The sequence below is a fragment of the Oxyura jamaicensis genome, chromosome 4 (assembly GCF_011077185.1).
Source record: "Oxyura jamaicensis isolate SHBP4307 breed ruddy duck chromosome 4, BPBGC_Ojam_1.0, whole genome shotgun sequence".
NCBI lineage: Eukaryota > Metazoa > Chordata > Aves > Anseriformes > Anatidae > Oxyura > Oxyura jamaicensis.
Genome location: NC_048896.1, coordinates 77,378,940 through 77,399,260, shown reverse-complemented (window position 1 = coordinate 77,399,260; position 20,321 = coordinate 77,378,940). Strand labels below are relative to the sequence as shown.

Genomic DNA, 20,321 nt, shown 5'->3' with positions numbered 1-20,321 from the left:
AAGTGGTAAGTAAAAACAACTAAGACCAAGGGTGCTTTTTTTTTTTTCTTCTTCCTTTTTTTTTTTTTTTTTTTTTTTTTTTAAATTTAATTAGCTCATAAATCAAAAGCTCTGCTTTCGCAGCTCAAAAAAAGGCAGCAGAGAGGCAGTGCAGGGAACTGGAGTGGCATGTGAAATGTCAGCCAGTTGTTAGCATTTTCAGCTGGTGTGCTTTCATCTGAGTTTATGTTTTGAGGAAAGGATTAAAAAATCATAGTTCTGAAAATGAACTCTGTTTTTGTTTGAAAGTAACTAGGTTCTTTTTAATGGAATATGGTAAAGGTAAAAAAAAAAAAAAACAAAAAAAACACTATCAGCAGCTGTCAAAAGTACAAAAACAGAAATAAATAATTACCTATAACATAAGGTGTTATTGTTTTAACTCTTATTTGGATTGAAAAGCAGTGAGATTTTAAGTCACGGTGGTACTGGATACTGGAAAATGTCTGGGATACAATTAATGAAACATTGGAAAGAAATACTGTCAGTCGTGTGTTAGCATAGATAGCCCGTAAAGCCTGTGTGCAGCACAAGGCAGTGCCAGGCTGTTCTCGATGGAAACATTTTCTTATGCTAATTCAGTTTGATGCACCAAGGTAGAAGGAATACATTAGTCTAATGTAGTTAGCTCAACTAATGTGACAGTAGGCAGAAATCAGCTGGTTTCCCAGTAACTTTCATTAGCAGCTCTTCCATTAGATCAGTAAGTCTTTTTAATATCATTATTCTTTCTCCTCTCCATTCTTTACTGTGTGTTTTGTATTCGGGATGAGGGTAACTTGTATTTCCTCATTGCTGAAAACATGTTTTGCTGTTTTATTCTTTAAAAAAGCAGAAAAAAAAAAAAAGAGGAATTGATTTTTAAAAATACCTGCCATGCATTTCAAGCAGTTCATTGAGGTTTCTTGGTTCTGGCTCGTAAGTGGCTGTGTCTGGTGCTTTGCTTGGTTGTGAATGCAGAAGATAATCTTTGGGATTTGTCTTCTCTCTGCACTAGCTTAGACATTTGTTTTCTTTGTTAGTTTTATCTACTTTTCAGTTTTGCCATGTGTTAGATTCAGAATTGTGATAAATAAGTCTCGGATTCATAGGAATAAACAGTGAGTACAATGTTGTTTTTCTAGCTTTCACACACCTATTTTTTAATTTGCTGCTACATTAGTTGGAAGCTTACATCCTAGCTGAGCTTGCTAACTTATTCAATGAAAAAAAAAAAACAGGAAAGTGCCAGAGCAAAGGCAAGACTTGCTCCGAGCAAGGCTGGAACCTTGCCGGTGTTTATTTAACTTGTTGCCTCTTCTGTTGGGGTTTTGTGGCTGCAACGGACCAGGATCTTGGGCAAAACTGTCCACTGATGTAAAGCAACTAAATTAATTTGTGCTGGCTAAGAGTCTTTCCTTTCCTGTCCTGACATGATTTGCCTCTCTGTCTGAAATTTTGAGGAAAAGTTCTCTGTTTCTTCCAACTGTGCATAAGAAGGATTGCAATGTAGCTATGCATTTGGTGCTATGAAGCACATGTGGCAAATATTCACCCTTACTAATTCATACAGCTGGGTCTCAGATCAGCTGGTAAATCTCCTTTCAGCATCAGAGGTAGCATGACGGTTCATGACAAGAAAGTGGCATACATTTGTGGAAAAGCTGGAAGAGCTGAGAGGGGAGAGGGAAAAGTCTGGCAGAAACCCAAACTTGACTTGGAGCTGCTTAAGCAACCTGGGGAAACCTCTTTGCTTAGAAATTTTACTTCACCGTGGTTTCGCTGGGTCTGTTCCCATCGAGGTTAGATGTATTTAAGGCTTACAGCCTGTAGTTCTTGCTGCAGGCACAAGCTGCCCTCTCAGTGAATGGTCACGGGTGGAGGGCTACAAACAATACCATCCGGGCACGTGCAAATGGAACCTTATATTCTCCAGGTTAAGACCAGCAAAATAAACAGATTTTCTACTGCTGTTGATTTAAGACCGAAAAGCACTGACAGCAAGCCCTACGGCAGCGGAAGCGTTGCTACAGCTGGGTGAGTCACTGGGGAAGGCAATGCGGGGTGGCTGTGTGACACCTAGTGTCGCTCGTGTCCTTCCCCGGGGACTTCAGCTCTGAGATGCAGCAGTGAGAGAGGAAATACAGCTTCATCTTCATATCCTTCATATCTTATACCAGCACTTGAGTTCCATTCATTCATGCTGGTCTCCCCCTGAGGAGCGGGAGGTTTCTGTTTCGCCTGGAGTCAGAAAGGATGTCACAGGCAGTTAGCATTTTCCAAAGGAAAGACTATACTGGCTGTGCCACGGTGTGAGAGGGTTTGCCGCAGGGCTCCCTGGAGCAGGCTGGATTACAGCTTGCACGGGCGTTAGTTTTCAGGCCTCTGCAATATGCATAGTGTGCCGTGACCTGCCACCTTTGGGGGGAGCGGGCTCCCGTTTCAGCACAGCCCTGAGCAGGATGCTCAGGGTGCAGGCATCTGGCCAGGCTTCCCTCCAGCTAGCGCAGCAGCAGGACGTGTTGCAGAGGCACCGGGGCTGGCAGAGGGACTGGCAGCACCCCTCGCTTTGGGCACCTCATCCAGCAGCTGTGGCTGCTTCAGCCTGGACCAGGGAACGCGGCTCCTTCTGGCAGGCTGTGCAGCTGCTGGCCCATCCTCTGCCTGCTCCCTGACATGTTCCCTTGCAGCTGTCGTCAGTGCTCAGGAGGAAACCACTATTAGGGCTTTCGTAGTTGTGTATATCTTGCGTAAAATGGTGCAGGTCTTTCATGCCATGATTGACGTCAGCCTTTCCAAGGGCGCAGCTAACCCGAGGGGCTGGGGAGGGATGCGGGCAGCTCTGTCACCCTGCTCCTCCGCAGCATCTGGGTTTTCTTCTGCACGTTTCTCTCAAGATATTTAATGTCTGTATTTAGGGCAAGAAAGAGCTCTCTGAAGGGAAAACTATATCCTCGTAGTGCAGCGATTAATTAGCAGTAAGTAGCTGTGGCCAGGATGCCGACAACTGGAGTATCAGGTGGCTGTAAATTATCTTCTCAGCTGTTCCGTCTAACAAGATCTGGGATCTGGAGAAAGCTGACAGTTTTGGTAGCACTTCAAGGACCTACGTGGTTCTGATTTCACCCGTCCCTGATAGCAATCGCACAGAATTGGCTGTTCAAGGAATACCACTGCAAACCCAACTGCACGAGGCAGATACTGTTAGGATGTTTGGTATTCAAGTCTACCTTGCCAAATGAGAGGTTGGCTAGGACTCATATGAATAATTTTATAAACATACTTATAAAAAAACTTCCGCCACAGAGGTGCTCAATTCTCATTCTAGGGTATTTAATCACATAAAGCAAAAACAACAATGACGTACCTGTGGGATCCCGAGCACCTCAGGAACATGAGTGATGCTTATTAAGATGCCTTGCTGAATTCTTGAATGGGGAGAGTTTATTTAGGAGAACTAGAAGCTGACTTCCCGGTGAAGTTTTGAAGCTCCGGTTTCTGTAGTGAATGCAGCAGTTCAGTGTCCATACTGTGACCATGCAGGCTGAATCCTTCATTTCCATACTGAGCTGAGTAGAAGAGCTGTAAAACAACTGATGGCATCTCTCAGGCTGGTGCTGTTCAGTATATCCTGTTCTTCTCCGTGGCAGGAATATGTCATCCATCCAACTTTGCACCTGAATTTTCAATGCATTTTCACGACTTCTGTTTCACTCAAGGAGCATTTGTGCTGAGCAGATATATTTTTTTTTCAGAGCTCTTTAAATGCTGAACACGTATAAACGAAACTTGTTTAACAAGACTGAGGTGTTCTGGCATGGGTGGGGCTTGGAGGTTGTTCTGGCATGGATGAAAATATGAGAATTTGCTTCAAGCAGATGGAAAGCCTTGTTGAAACAAGCAAGAGTGGTTTTCATCCATCTCTTCTGAGATCTTTCTTTGTGTGTCTTAGGACCCGCACTGGATCTCATGCCACTGATAACAACTGTGCTAAAGCATATTTTTTGCCAATTAGATTGTAGAATGACTTTTCCTGCTAATGTGGAAGGGGAGAAATCTCTAATCTGGGAAGTACCAGAAAACAATGCCCTGCTGTGTTACAGTAAGACATCAGTGATTATCTCTGTGCCATTTCCTTCCCAGCCAAAGCTGAACTTGGGAGTAGGATGCGTGGCTGTTGACATGGGCAGGGACAAAACTTCAGCTACATAAATGATCATCATTAAACAAACGATTAATTATACTCCCTGAGAGTGGCTGCTAAACGTGGTTGAGCCTTGTTTACAGGCGCGTGGTACCCGCTCTGACTCTGACCCTGAGAGGCTGGGTGCAGGTGCCTTGTTTATGAGGAGTGTTGCAGGCAAATTTGTTTATCCTTGTTTCAGCCGTGTGAGTGTGAGATGTGGTGGCCACTGGGCAGGCCACAACCTTGCCTGTGGCACGGTCTGACACGTGTGGTGGAGAGGGTGGAATAGACAGACCCCGAGGTGAGGCTTTTCTGGGTAGCGTTCACCTCTCCCGTCCCTTCCACTGAGTTTTGGGTCACGTAGGCTGAGCTAACCAACCACCTTACAAGTATGAGAGGAAAGAATTATCTTCTTGTATTGGCAGAGCCCCCGTGGTCACTTTGCCCCTCTTTCATCTCTCTCCCCCTGGCTCCCAATACTGGTGAAGTAAGTAGCCTGGGTCTTCCAGGTTACGGTTCAAGAAGCATCTGCCTCCTCTGCTTGGGCCTGGGCTTGGTCTGCCACATGTACTTTTACTTACACCAGCAGGATTTGGCCATGTGATTTCTTATTTTTTTAAATTATGATTGGATAATATTACAATGTGTGCTGAATGCCTGACCTCAAAATGGGTCAGAAAAGAAGAAATTCATGTAGACAGTCTGTGTGAGATGGGAGAGCCTGGAGCTGCTGCTACTAGCTCTGCTTCACTTCTAGTGTCAGCGGCAGGAGTTCCAAATACAGACCTGCAAATGGCCTCTGCCATTTAATAATGCTCATCTGGTCCTTCAGCAAGGGTCATACTGGACCTTCTGAAGCTTGGGTCTTCCTTTGACTTGTCCAGAGTCACATAGTCCTCCATCCTTCCATGGGAATGAACCAGTAGAGGCAACAAGAAGGTTGTTTTTAGCATACGTGTCCCAAACTAGGCAACGTGTTGAGGAAGAATGTATTATCAGTTTGATAAGGTAGTCAGTTAAAACCAGAAGATGGAAAAAAGTAAAGCAGTTATCTGACTTTTTGCTTAAAGGAGATAAAATGAATTAAAGAAATGCTTTAGGTTAGGAAAGCTGAGAAACCTTTACTTTCATGACAGTTAGAAGTGAACAAAAACGTAGACACGATTGACTTTTTTATTAATTTTGTAAATTGTACAAATAAATCAACTGTGTGATTTCAAAAGTAGAGATATCTCAAAATGAGATATCAATTTCACAAATAAAATAATAGTTCATAAAAATTAGTAAAAAGTTGTGTTCAAGGACAAATTATTTCTATTCCATTTTATTCTCACATACCTTGTTGTAAATTGAGTATGTTGAGTTCACATACATTTTAATCACCATTACTGTATCAGTCACAGATCATGGCTCCTTGGCCTGAGGTGGACAAGCCTGAAACCAATAACTATATCGGGGATTCTTCCAAACAAAACCAGAACATGCCTGGAAAAGAAGGAGAAAATCACAAAGGTAATGTGTGCGTGATATGTAACCTGTGAGTGATATGTAAGTTTGACGCTCCTTGGAGAAGAGGGAAAGCAAACTTTCTTTTTTTTAATGTTCTATTTCATCAGGCAATGTGACTTCACTTGGAAATAAAGTGGAAATTCAACCTGCATTTTCCACAATAGCCTTGATAGATGAGACAACGCCGGAAGAAGACCCATGGGCTCTGCCAGAACTGCAGGACACTGGGGTCAAGTGGTCAGGTAGATGTTTCTCAGTAAATAAGCTACTTGCATTTTTTTTTTTCCATTACTTTTGCTCTCTTTGTCTCAGTTATTTTTTTTCTGAAATGGTATTTGCTGCAGAACAGAATTTAGGATTTGAACAGTTTTCAGATGTAGGCTTTACATTTTGTCTCACCTTCCATAGTGGTGAAACTGGGATAATGTATTTAGGCAGCCTGAAGAAATTGGAGAACATGGTGCTTACCCTCCTTAAAACACAAGGGGATTTATGGAAAATAAACCAAAAGTATTAGGATCTTATTTTCAGGGTCCTATTGATCCTTCGTTACTCAGTAGGATGAATGTGTAAAACCAAGGATCAGTCTTGGTCTTCATAAGGCATTTATCATATGCCAAAGGCTTTTTTATTTTTTCCCCCAATAAAACTAGCTCAATAAACTACCCATTTCTGCAGTTAAAATTTGGATTAACAAGAACACTCTTTTGGGTTTAATTATACACTGGGATCATAACACCATATTTAACTCTGTAGTCTCTGCTTGCACACTAAACTGTTCTGGAGAAAACACCAGATAACATAAATAAGTTTTTTTTATGCATAATGCATTTGTTTTGCAGAACTGGATAGAAAAGGAAAAATCATTCGTGTACTCTACGGGATAGGAAAGTTTATTATCTTGCTTGGATTACTCTACTTATTCGTGTGCTCTCTGGATGTACTGAGCTCTGCTTTTCAACTGGTAGGAGGTAGGTATGAAAATGCATCTAAATATCAGGAATAAGCTACAAATGAGGCAATTAATATCATTCAAGTGAACAATATGCAAGTTTCACTCTTCAAGAGCATAATGCATAGATTTATCTGTAGAGATACAGATTCAGAAGTAAGTATCTCTACTTGACAACTGACTTTCCTCTGCAATAAAAAAGGGCCTTTGTTTCTCAGATTCCAAAGAGCTGTTGATGTGGGGATTGTTGGCCCCTAGTTTCTTAGGAGGTTCCTGTTACTTTAGTGATAGTTTACACAAATGCACCTGAGCATAAATCTGTTCCATGTGAAAGTCATTTCAACAAGGAGAAATGTCAAAACTACACTCTTGATCAAAGCATTCAGGCACTGAAATGTCTCCCAAATCCTTCAAAGATGAAAACTATTAAAATATATTTTCATGTTCACCTCTCTCCAAGGGTTGAATTCTGCTGATGGATTCAGAAATGGTTATCAAAGAAATATGTGATCTGCAGAATTATCTGAATTTTCAGCAACACAGAAAGCTACAGGAGCAGAATTACTCAAAATTATTAAAATAGTTTTCCTTGAAGCAGTAGCCAAAAGCCATCAGGGCAGAAATAGCATTTAAATCTGTGTATATGTGCCTTTTTCTTTACGATCTTTCCTCTGGTGGTGGTTCTATATAGTTCTTTGCAGAGTTCACTGTAGCTTGTTAAGTCACTGAAATGAGAAAATATAAAGTATTGCCTAATAACCAATAAACTGGGAGTTCAGAACTTGAATTTGGATCCCTAGGCTACATCACCTACTTTTTTTTGCTGGCAAGCATGGCTACCTATGCATCATATTAAATGGTTGAATGATCTTTAATTAAATGCTCTGCTAATTCCTATTGACTTCACCTTGTACTTCCCTCACTCTGAGAATATGTTCTTGCAGGTAAAGCAGCAGGGGACATTTTTCAAGATGATTCAGTGCTGTCTAATCCTGTTGCGGGACTGGTGATAGGAGTTCTGGTGACCGTTATGGTCCAGAGTTCCAGTACTTCTTCATCCATTGTGGTCAGCATGGTGTCCTCCACACGTAAGTCTGCTTACAGTATCTTCCTAAAGATCACCCACAAATCTCAGTGTGGGGCTGAACAAATGTTCTCACCTGTGTTGAAGTTGTAGAAGTATTGGGTGTAGGAGTAGGAACAGCAGGAAAAGCATTTCACAGCTTCTGCCTTGATATCAAATTAAGGAAAAAAAAGTTGGGGGAAGAAAAGGTTAATACACTGCAGAAAATAGTGTACATAATAGCAAAGAAAATCACTGGAAGCCTTGGTATTGAATGCATTAGCTTTTAAAGTATCTGTATAGTTTTCTTTTGTTAGCCAATTACTGAACTTCATTCGTTTCTAGCACCATTTCACAATTCTGCAGTAAGTAGGAAAATGCCTGGGACAGAAGAGACTCTTACTCTGGCCCTCTAACATGTGGTGATCACTAGACTAACATGGGGGGTCACTAGACTATCAGAGTACCACATTCCCAAGGGGCTTGATTAAAGAAAAACATGTCTGGATTGGAGTTTCTAATCCCAGTGACATCAAGGGAAGTCAGGTCCCTGTGGTGTTAACATAGATTAATTTTAATCGGACCTCACTCGCTGATGATCTGACTTTTTCATTCAATGCTTCATTTTCTACTTTCTAGTGCTGACAGTGCAATCAGCTATTCCTATCATTATGGGGGCAAACATTGGCACCTCAGTTACAAACACAATTGTGGCACTCATGCAAGCCGGGGACAGGAATGAATTTAGAAGGTATTGTACTTAAACACTAGATCTGAAAAGCTGCTTTTCTTCCTTCTTACTAGGTTTTCTCCTATACTGCCTATCAGCACGACAGCCATTCAACCCTTCTATTGACCAGAATTTGAATGTCTAGTTAGGAAAATCACAAGAAACTTCTAAAGCAAGGTTAATGACCTATAAATGCAATAGATTTTAATCATTATAAATGATTAAAATTTTACCATTTATCTCAATGGAGGTTTAAAAAAAGTTCAATTTTTGCTTTGTCCTAGGAAACTATGAAGGGAATTCTGTAATTTTCAGCTTCCTAAACTGTCCACTTTGACATGATAGCAAGTGCTAAGCTGTCGTCATTTCTCGCACAACTGCCATGGCCAAAGTACAGTGCTGTTTAGATATATGGCTTCATATACATGAAGAAAAGCATATTGGGTTTCTTTCATTGTTTGTGGTTTTGTAAGAGTCCACCATTTTAAACACGATCTTACACAATGATAATTTTTCAAACTACTCCAATGATACCACCCACCTTTGATTACTTCTTAATTATGGGAGTTAATAAGTTGATATTACACTATTTTGATCTAATGTCCTTAGAGAAACTCCTGTGCTCCAGGTTTTCGAAGCCTACAATAAGCAACAGCTGGTAGCCATAGAAAAATGAAATGTTTTGGCTGTCAAATAAATACAGTGGCAACTTTTTTACTGTCACTTGGCATTACAACTAAGAGCTCACATTATCACATAGAGCTCTCATTAACTGGAGATGGGCATTTAACTTGGGAGGGATATAAGACTTTGGTATCTTATATTTATGGCATAACAAACATTAAAAAATACACCTAGCCAAAGCATATTTCTCCAAGATTTGCTGTTCAGATCTTTGGTTGAGCTAGTTTCTGTCACTTAAATTCCAATGACAAAGTACCCTACTAGTTTCTGGTCAGGAAAAAAAATGGGAAAGAAGTTGATTTTTAATGTAGTCATTAACAATCACTTTAGTCTCTAAATACCCTCTGCATATGCTTGTTCTGTAGGGCACTCACAGATATATTTTTCATAAAATGGAAAGAAAAACTCTGGTGACCACTACTGATTAAGATATTCTCTCTGTGGTAACACTTTCAGTTTTGTTGGCCTACTTTGAATGCTCCACCTAATTTCCCCTCAAGCAGTTGGGAACCTAAATTACAGAATTAGCATTTCAAGGAATATTTCCTCCACACTTTTCTTCCTCTACAATGCTTAAATTAAGGAGCCGTGTTTTAAAACAAATATAGGCAGATTGCACAGAATTAAGAGGAGCACAAGCACCTACCATGAACTTTGGAAAGAGTACCCTTGAGGAAATAGCTGTGGCTCCTCAGGTTGTGGAGGAGAAGTTGGAAGGGAGCTGTATTACACGTTTGCAAGAGTATGTGAGAGGGCTGCAAAGAGACATCTGCATGAGTCAGGGAGAACAGATCCCAGAAGCAAATCCTGGTTGAGGATTAACAGTGTACCAAAACAGGGTGAGATACAGAAACAATGTAAGCTGTTAAGTACTCTTGGCAGCCTTGTGTTGAGGATTACTTTTGTATTTTCTAGTTTTTCTTGTTCTGGTCAGCTTGACTGACTCTTTCACTTGGGCAACGGTGTGGAGAAAACTTAGTGCTCTGTAATAAAGCAACCATCTTCTGGGACTTTAGAAATGAAATATTTCCTATCTTGAAATGGGCTTCATCCCCACCCTTATGATTTCATACTTAATTGAAGTTGTGCACATATTGTTTAATTAAAAGCAGCTCTATTTTTGAATTTCTTCTTGCAGGGCCTTTGCTGGGGCAACAATACATGATTTCTTCAACTGGCTTGCTGTGTTTGCGTTGTTGCCCATTGAAGTAATTTCTGGCTATCTTTACCATCTCACTAATGTTATAGTGGAGTCCTTTCATCTTGAAAGTGGTGAGGATGCCCCTGAGCTACTAAAAGTTATCACAGACCCTTTTACAAAGCTCATCATTGAGGTAAGCTGTTTCTCTTTAATGAAGCTACTTACTTGGTACCACCACAGCTAAATGGAATGCTCTGAATACAGGAGGGGGACTCACTCACTTCTCTGTGTCCTTGGTGTAAGGCTCATTAACAGGTGGATTCATAAAGCCCCAGCTCCATACTTCCCACTTCTATTTCCCCCACATTTCACCTTCACAAGGATAGGCCTAGCTAGAGGGCTGGGAAGGCAGGTGACATATGGGGTGGATGGGATGGAAACTTGTGGCTTCAGGCAGTTGTGTCAATGTAGCTGCTTAAGCAGAATGGCTGAGATGATGGGGTGAGTGATTTGGGGAGAATGAGACACAGTGTGAGTATTTGTGCACATGAAGTTGTACCTTTTCTGGAAGTAAACCCCTTCTTCCCTCCTGGGCAGCAGCTCCAGCATTAGAGAGGGTCATGTAGGCTTTACATGGTTGAGCTTCCAAAAGGGAAGTTACTATTTGGGTAGAGCTGAAGAGAAGTATGTGATGGAAGTTGGACTAACACTGTTGTTTTTCTTTGTTTTTTAAGCTTGATAAATCTGTAATAAATGCAATTGCTACAAATGACGAATCAGCAAAAAACAAAAGCCTTGTAAAGATTTGGTGCGTAACTGAAACCAATGTGGTGAGTATTATGTTAAATTAGTTGTAAGGCTCCTCAGGAAATATTTATTGATCCATAGCTGGCACTGCTTATCATAGGATTGTGAAATTAGATTTTTAAATGAGTATTTATTGCCGCAGAAAAAGAATGAAGACAATTCAATGTAGCTTTTGTACTGCTTAAACCAAGCATGTCATACCAGCAGCAGGCTTGACTTAGTTGCTTTTGCAGGCCCTTGCTTATCAGAACTGGTGGTTTGGAGCCAAACCTTCTACTCCTTTCACATACAAATGCCTTTAAACTTGGCACTCCTACAGACTCCCTGAAAGTGGAAAAAATCTGCAACATATGCCCAAGAAAATCTCTTTTTGCCCACCTATCTGATCTAAGCAGCTTTATGTGCTAGGGTGGTCTGCTGGCAGTTGGTTACTTCAGTTTTCTCAGTAAACTGCCTTCAGACAAAGCCTCTCTGGGGCTAGAATTATCTGTTCTTCCTCTGAGCACCACTGCAGCTTAAGGAACGTGTTGCCCAGATTGGCACCAAGAAGTACTTTGGTGGACTGTGGAGCTGTGTTTGGTTTGCGTTGTTCAGCTAAACTAACGACTAGAGCATTGAACAGCCCCAGCGAAATGCTAGCCATGGCAGACAGGGCCAGGAGCAAGCCGTGGTAGTGTCAAACAACACTTGGGTTACCTGGAGCAGCGCCGGCTGCTCCACCTCAGGTGCAGCGGGAGGCTGAGGTGGGCCTGCTGCTCCCAGTGCCCCCTCAGGTCTGAGTATCATCATCCTGCAGTCCTCCCAGGCCTAGAAGCTGAGCAATGGCACAGAAAGTGCAGGCTGAACTGTGAATCTATTTCTGTGAGCCCTGAGATCAGTAATTATGGTTCTTAGCTACTGACGATCTGGTGATATGGTTGTTCTGACACAGAAGGTTTAATCTTTAAAAGTTGTATTGACTGACCTGAGTAACAGCACAGACATTTATTTTAACAAAACAAAAAATTTTGCCATGTCATTTCTGTGGTGTCATTAATTATACTCTAGCTTACAAATCTGCCTGAAGTTGTAGTTGATGAATTCTTGGCTGTAGCAAAAACCTAGAACTTTGTATGGGCTCTTAAAGAAGGCTGTAGGTGACTGAACCATCCGCTTTCTCTGGCAATCTTTAGACACTGCAGAATGTCACACTTTCACCTTCAGAAAACTGCACGTCTCCTGACCTTTGCTGGACTGAAGGAAACGTGACATGGACCATGAAAAATGTATCTGAAACAGAAAATATCAGCAAATGTGAGTAGTAGAACTATTTCTCCTTCTGCAATACTTTTACATAGGCGCTGTCTTCCTAATGGTGCCAACAGACCACTTCAGAGTTACACCAAGAGGCACTCGCCTGTTTGCATACAAGAGGTACTACTACAGGTGCAGTCAAAACAGCCTCTGCTCTGTTGTACAGCTGTATCGTCATCATCATCACTGCATCTGGCTGCACGTGGATCCCTTTCCATGCTCCCTGATATCAGTAATTGGGATCTTCAGTATCATGTCACCCTTGCTGTTCAGGTGACTTGGTGCTACAGTTACTGTGCTGTGGTGGCTGCTTGGATATCTCCATCCCTATGTGTGCTGCTCAGGATGTTCAGCAGCCATTCCCAGCACACAGCCCTCCTTGGGAAGAGCTGACTCACAACCCAGCTTGGAGCACACCACAATTTCCTCACTCCATTGTATTCTCCTTCCATGCACATAGTCACCCTGCTTCTGCCTGCCCTGCAGATGTGCCTGCTGTGTATTTATGAAAGTGCACATACAGAAGTTCCTCTCAGGCACGGCTTTTGTGCAGCCAGGGAAGTGGCATTTTCACTCTTTTCATCACCACCTCGAGCTGCGTGTGCTTTGGTCCCATGCTATGCATGAAAACCTGAGCTGGCCTTGGGATCAGAAGCAAAAATGTGACTAGGCCAATTTGTTTTTCCTTTTTTTCAGGCCGGCATCTCTTTGCAGAAGCAGACCTGCCTGATCTTGCCATCGGTCTCATCCTTCTGGCTTTGTCCCTGCTTGTTCTGTGCTCCTGTTTGGTGATGATCGTTAAGCTATTAAACTCTGTACTTAAAGGACAAGTGGCAAGTGTTATCAAGAAGACAATCAACACTGGTAATTACTTGCTTTTCCTGAAGATTGCTCTTAGAAATAGCAAGGACATTAAGCACACTTATCGACATCTTCTGTTCTGCTTTGCAGTTATTACAGAATAGGTTCAAAAAAACAGTATTAAACCAGAGTCGTCACCCCCCAGTATTTCTTCAGCTCAGCATGCAATTTTCTTCCTTTTAAAAGCTATTAGTTAACAGCTTGCTTGTGGACTGCAGATTAACAACAGAGACCAAAGTTCAGGCTCTGTATCTTGATGTATAATCATTAGCTGTTAGAAATGTAATCTTCATATCCTAAAAAGATAGTGCAGAGATCGTGACTGCCTGCTTGGGCACAGAGCCTGCATGTTTCTTTTAAAGTAAGCTGAATAAATGTACGTAGAGATTAATGATCTAATTTCCTTTGCTTGCCCTGCTCCATTCCTTAACTGTCTCCTCAGGGTCATAAGTAGCCCTGCGTATTGGTACTTTCTGTCTTTCCCTGTGTTATCCAGGTGATTTTTCAGCCTGTTTTCATTGTGTGCAAACAGCTATTTTTTCTTGTTTTGTTTTGTTTGTTTTCCACTTGGCTGCCTTTTCTTCATTTTCCATTGAATGGAAGGTCAGGACCTGTACTGGGGAAAAGCAGTCCTAGAATACACATGATCATGTTAGAAGAGTGCTCACAGACATGGGGAAGACAAAAAGTGGTCACCTTTCTGTCTTCTCCTGAGCAAAGACCATTGCCCAAGTCAACATAAATGAGTAGAAAGTGATCAGCTGCCAGTTACTGTTAATTTGTGATCTACTTGGAATCCTCTATGTCGTCCTGACTGATGGAGAGCTGACCTCTTGTCACTCATAAAATCTGCAGACTACAAGGGACCATTGTGCTTAGATTGTCTAATCACCGTGATTAGCTTTTCTTTGCAAGAGTAACAAGTGAATGATTAGGAGATGATCAGCTTAAAACTAGTTAAAACAAACCTCCTGATTTTCTCAGGATAGTCTTCAGAACTTTCTGAAGACCTGATTCATGTATCAGCTGCCTGCTTGCGAAAACCAAGATGCTCTAAACACCTAGAAAGTTTTGTGTTGAGCTCAGTGGAAAAGTTTCTGGTACCTACTCGTATTACAACATATATGCTACCCTAGGTTAGGACAAAGGTCTACCTAGTCTAGTATCCATCTCACCGTGTGTCCAGTGGTAGAAGGCCGGAGAACGAGTACAAAGAACAGGGTAAATTAAAGTAATAGAACTCACTCTGACCCCAAATCTCCTTGTTTTAGACAATATACAAGCAGTATATTTACATTTGAAATGCTTAGTAGTGTTTTCTGTATGACTGGAACATTTTGGTATTCTAAAGACAATGTCCTCCTTTTGTTTTTTTTTTTTAGATTTCCCTTTTCCTTTTACTTGGCTAGCTGGATACTTGGCTATGCTTGCAGGGGCTGGTATGACCTTTGTTGTCCAAAGTAGCTCTGTTTTCACATCTGCAATTACACCTCTTGTTGGTAAGTTGTCAATATTGTAATTTTTATTCCCACATTTTATCTTTTTTTCAGCATTCTGCAATCATTCAATGCTGTTTCCTTTCTCGTAGGCATTGGTGTTATAAGCATTGAGCGCTCTTATCCCCTCACCTTAGGAGCTAACATTGGCACAACCACAACAGCTATACTTGCAGCTTTAGCAAGCCCAGGGAGTACATTAAAATATTCATTACAGGTCAGTATAAAACAATGCTTTCTTGAATTCATTTAGAATTGCAAATTTTCTGAATAAAAACCTGACAAAATTAGTTCTGATGCAAATATGTCATAGAAATTGGGCTTGATTCTTTGTGTGCTACTAGTGACTGCTCATTAATTTCAACTATCAGAGCAAAAAGCTTCTATTAAGCATTCCTAGAATGTCAATATATAGTCAGATCTTGCTTTCGTAAATTTAGCTTGATCTGATTAATTCATTCAGAAATCAGACAGGATTGGCCACTTGACCGCAGAGCATGGGATCTTAGCATCTTGGAATTCAGTGCTCACATTGACAACTCTCTTGTCTTTTCCCTATGAGGGTTACTAATTTCTGTTGAGTTCCATGCTTAGGACCCAAACTCTGTTCATGCAGTGTACAGTGATTTCTGTCATCTAAGCGGAGGCTTTAAAACTCATAAGGTGGCAAGTTGTCAACCTGTGTGACATTGCAGTGAGCATCATGACAACTACATTCTCATTGTATATCTAATCTGGGCGGCTTTTATTGAATTTCTTGTTGCCTCAGACTGCTTGAGATGTAGGCAGCCTGGTTTGGGGCTCCCATTTACCACCCGGTAAAGAACATTCCAGTCAGAAGATAACATTTCAATGAACCCTCTACATCAAAGAGTGAAAAGATAATGAAGTTTCTGTTGTGAATAGGATGAATGCTTTTTACTAGCCACAATAAATTAAGAAAATTGCAGAAGTTATTTTATTGTCCTCAGGCACGAGAGAACAGGTATAATCATGTGAAGATACTATCTTGACCAACCTCAGCTCTCGTGTTAACCTGCTATTTTTATAATGTACTCTAAAAATCAGAATCCAGTACTTTCATGTTTGCTTTAGTCTGATAATAGTAACAGAAGAAAAACAAGATAATGGGAGCAGGGAATGTACTGTTTTGTTCAGTGTATGCTTATTCTGTGCAAGTGACTTCTGAAAGCTTTAGCGAGTACATGCCTCTTCAGGCTTATTCCTTTAAAAAGGATTTTGAAATATGTAAACCAAATGATCATAAAAGATTTAGACAAAGTCACATTTCAGGAATCTCCTCAGTGCCCTGTAAACTTTTTGCTAATAGTTTGGAAAATCCAGGTTTGTACAATTAGCAATTTCTCAATAACCTGTATGCAATATCTAATCTACTCTTCCCATCTCTTAGTTGAAAACTTAGGGATGCAGAACTTAGTAATGAACAGCTCTCACGTGGTTCTCATGCCTTACTAACAACAGAACTGTTTCCTGATTGTTGCTTGGTTTGTCAGCTGTATTTCTGGTGGACTCAATTTCTTGCAGTGGAAAGCTGCATTTTAAAACTTCATCTGCAGGGAGATAGGAGGAGTCTAGGCTTGCCTCGTTTCCAGATGCCATGGCCTGTTTGAAGGGTTTGACCTTTACAATGCATGAGGCATTACCCAGACCTTGCTTCGTGCAGGAAAGGCCTAGCAGTGAAATAGCGTGAAAGACAAAAAACAAAGTGAGGAGCAAGAGAAGGGACACTATGGAGTCAGCACCACTGGAAGTTATTACTACGTAGGTAGGAGCATTTAAAGGCATTTATTTGTAGGAACAAACTTCTCAAACTTTTTTTTTTTTTTTTTTCAGATTGCCTTGTGCCACTTTTTCTTCAATGTCTCTGGGATAATTCTGTTTTACCCGCTGCCTTTTACTCGGCTCCCAATACGGATGTGCAAGAGTTTGGGGAACATAACAGCCAAGTACAGATGGTTTGCTATATTTTATCTTCTTGTCTGCTTCTTTCTTTTGCCTTTGTTTGTATTTGGTCTATCACTGGCAGGCTGGCCAGTCCTTTTGGGTGTTTGCCTTCCCTTGTTTGCTCTGTGTATTGCTGTGATTGTAATTAACGTTATGCAGAAGAAACGACCACATTCACTGCCTGAGAAGCTCCAAAACTGGGATTTCCTACCCATCTGGATGCACTCTCTAGAGCCCTGGGACAATATGATTATGTCTACACTCGCCTTCTGTGGGAAACACTGCTGCGGTTTCTGCAAGTGCTGCAAAGTCAATGCAGAACAGGAGGGTGCCAAAGACAATCAGCTAAAAACTATGGAGGTTTATGAAAACACCATTGCAATGGCTGATGAAGAAAGAGGTGTAAGAAGGGCACCAGCTGCAGCTTGTGTTGAAAAAACAGGCACAAACAACACAGCCTTATAGTAGCGGATCAACAGAGATACAGCATAGGATGGTTAGGCTCTTGAAAACCATCTTGGACAATGCACTGAGGATAGAGTGAACATTTTGTTAGGTTCCTGCAGCCAGTGATATATCACTCATCAAAGAATGGAGTCAAACAAGCTTGACAGAGTCCCTAGAAAATCTATGATCATTTGAAAAGCTAAAGACAGATTTGCTTTCAGAGGATCTACTGTGTTGTACATTCATCCAACGCTATCAGTAGCAAACAAAAGAAATCCTGATGTAGTCCCATGAACAGAGGGATGAAAGGAATGTGATCAATTCACACTTAATTAAAAAACAACCAACCAAACAAGGCACCTGTAGAACAGCCTTTCTGGCCTATTGACTTATTCAGCAGAAGTTATTTTGATACCCCAAATGCTCTGGAATTTTTTTTTTTAAAAAAAAGAACTAACCAAACAAAAAGTATCCAAGCATTTTCATTGGCCTGCCTGCAGTGGCCAAAATGGAAAACTATTCCCAATATAGACGAAATCTGTTGTCCATATGTGGAGGGAAGTGAAATGCTGGGACATCTCTCAGAAGCTCTGGGAGTCCTGGACTGGCATAAGGGTATGCATAAGCCCATTTTGAGCCCTCTGTCTCCTTTAACACTGGGGACAAGAGCAATTGTCTTTTGTCATCTCAAGCTAAAGGCCAAAAAGTAATTGCTGATCCCTTTGCCTGCTGTAGGTTAAGCACTGGGTTTGGAAACATGGTGGCTATGAAAGAGCTTGATGGACTCAGGATGTGGTTGCGTGGCCATTCCTCTGTCTAGATAGTCCTCCCCAGTCCTGTTCACCGTGTAACCCCACAAGCTCTTGTCCTGGCACAATTAGAGGAATGGTTCAGGAGGGAGGACAAGTGGCTGGTGTAGGGGTGGAGAGAGCCACTCAAGTGTGGGCAGAGCCAAGAGACCTGTGTACAACTATGGCTCCGTCTGGCTGAGCCACAAAATGACCTTTAAGACTAGCAGTGGAGCTCCAGGAGTAGCTTTAGGGCTACAAAAGAGAGAACCCGGAGAGAAGATTATGGCTAGTGCGGGACATATAGTAGCATTTAATGGTGAGAAAGGAGTGTTCACTCGGCACCATCCCTGTATGCTCCTTGGAAATAATGTGAATTTTACTGGCGATTGAATGTAGCAATCCAAATCCCAAATAAACTCCCTAGGTAGTGTAGTCATTGCCACGTGTAGTCAACCCATTGGTAGCGTAGCACTTGGTGTAAAGCTGCTTGTGCTCAGATCTTACCATTACTGATGTTCTGCTAAATGCTTATGAGACTGCTCTGAATCATGGACTGACAAAAGGCATCATTTCAGTGTCAGAAAAAGAACGTTTCAAAGACCCATTGAGCACTTCTGCTAGCCTTCAATAGCTTAGATATGAGTGAGCACGGGATAATATCTGAGGTCCAACCACTGAAAGAAAAAAATCATGTGGTTGGGTGTAGGCCAAGCAGTATAATTTAAAACCAGTTTATGTGGCTGAGCTGAGATTACATTTGTAATGGAAACGCTGAGAAGACCTTTAGTTTAGTGTAGCCACTCCATGCTGCTAGAACACATTTACTTCTGAACAGTTTGTTTTCTGCAAAGCTGTAGGATCAGTAGGCTGCGTTCAGCTATCAGGTAAACACACATTTTAGAAGGGGATTTTTTTTAATTTCCTTTTTAAGCTGACATTTAAAATGGCAAACTAAGTTGTCTAAAACATGTTTGCAAATTACATTCATACTGAGATTCCAACTGTTGCTACAATTGTGAGCCAGTGACAAAATGCTTAGAATCGGAGTGAATTTCCAAAAGCATTTAATTTTGGTGTAGTTCTGCTCCTTGTAACAGAGCAGAGTTATACCTAACTATTATTTTGAAAAGTATTTACCTTCTCCTTCATATAGTTCAAACAGAATTTTTTCAGCATCTGATTTGCAAAGTAGAATTGTGGTATCTTCAATAATTGTTCTTCATTTTATTCTCAGTTAAGGATGCTTTCACGGTCTGTGTTTCTTTAGATCCTAGCGTGCATTTCCCTTATTTTGCATCTTGAAGTAAAGCCATCAAGCACAGTGATAACTTTCAGCAAAGCATTAGAGGAAAAGCAGTTCTTGTAAAAGAATCAGGGTAAAAATTATGGTTGGACATACCAGAACTTTATGTTCCTCATTGTAACGTTTCCCATATGATATATTCAGTTCTCACTCTCTCCTTGCTGGTGAACTTCAGGCCATATTGTGCCTTTGTTTTAGGCAGATTCCAAACAAAGACTTCTGATTAACACTTGGCAGCACCACATGTCCTGGTATGTTTCCCCCCCTGCTCTTAACAAAAGATATTTACACGTTATTTATAATTATTTGAGTGTACAGAACTTTTCATAAGTTATACAGAAAGAGGCTCATGTGATTGTGTTATATATTACGTATTTGAAAACTATGCAATGTTTATCTATAAAAATGTAAAAAGGAACTACTGTATATTTTGTAATATAACTTTTAAAATTGTTTGTAACTGTATACTGCGTATTATGGAGGCTGTTGGCTCCTTCAATAAGTTACGTAAAGATTGTTTGTAATGCAGAGACAGATTTCTTAAAATAAGGATGGAAGACACATACATACTTTCATCATATGGCTTAATGCACAAGGATATTGAACTCCACTTTTCTAAAAGATTTGAATTTTCTGTAATGAGGAATTTTGGAAATACATTGTTTCTAAAATACTTTTTTAAACTCTCAAACATGGTCACTTTTACTGTTTTTAGGACAATATATGGCTTTATACTTTGTCCTGAATACTCGTCTTGTCTGTCCTCGTGCATCAAATGTAAAAATAAAGAGAAATTTTAAAAAATGAAGACTTTTTTCATACTATCTGTTTATATACATATCATGGAAGCTTGCAGAACAACATAGTACAACATAAAAGAACTGAGGTTAGCCCCAGGCACTAAAGAGGCCCCCATCAGAGGGCTTTGTTTCCAATAAAGGTATTTATATTAAGAAAAAAAAATGCTCAGTGCAATTGCACAGGTTGAAATATCTTCCAGCAGGGTTCTGCAGTCTGTCCTCAGTGAAGGTAAGCACAGGAGACCAAAGCCAAGGCTTCTGTAACAACCAGATGC

The 20,321-nt window shown here is 40.9% G+C and overlaps 1 protein-coding gene across 3 annotated transcripts in view; it reads left to right on the top strand.

The window, feature by feature from the left end:
* SLC34A2 (solute carrier family 34 member 2) overlaps window positions 1-17,606 on the top strand; it is an 18,284-nt gene extending 678 nt beyond the window's left edge. For 2 of the 3 annotated variants that reach the window (XM_035324751.1, XM_035324750.1), the window contains 12 exons: window positions 5,602-5,716; window positions 5,821-5,955; window positions 6,556-6,684; window positions 7,610-7,753; window positions 8,368-8,479; window positions 10,281-10,476; window positions 11,018-11,113; window positions 12,263-12,383; window positions 13,080-13,247; window positions 14,627-14,743; window positions 14,833-14,957; window positions 16,595-17,606. In XM_035324751.1, coding sequence (XP_035180642.1) covers window positions 5,611-5,716; window positions 5,821-5,955; window positions 6,556-6,684; window positions 7,610-7,753; window positions 8,368-8,479; window positions 10,281-10,476; window positions 11,018-11,113; window positions 12,263-12,383; window positions 13,080-13,247; window positions 14,627-14,743; window positions 14,833-14,957; window positions 16,595-17,170 — 2,025 coding nt within the window. In that variant the 5' untranslated portion in view covers window positions 5,602-5,610 and the 3' untranslated portion in view covers window positions 17,171-17,606. Of the gene's footprint in view, window positions 1-490; window positions 743-5,601; window positions 5,717-5,820; window positions 5,956-6,555; window positions 6,685-7,609; window positions 7,754-8,367; window positions 8,480-10,280; window positions 10,477-11,017; window positions 11,114-12,262; window positions 12,384-13,079; window positions 13,248-14,626; window positions 14,744-14,832; window positions 14,958-16,594 lie in introns of those variants that run through there. The other variant, XM_035324752.1, reaches the window with a different exon arrangement.
* The last annotated feature ends 2,715 nt before the right edge of the window (window positions 17,607-20,321 follow it).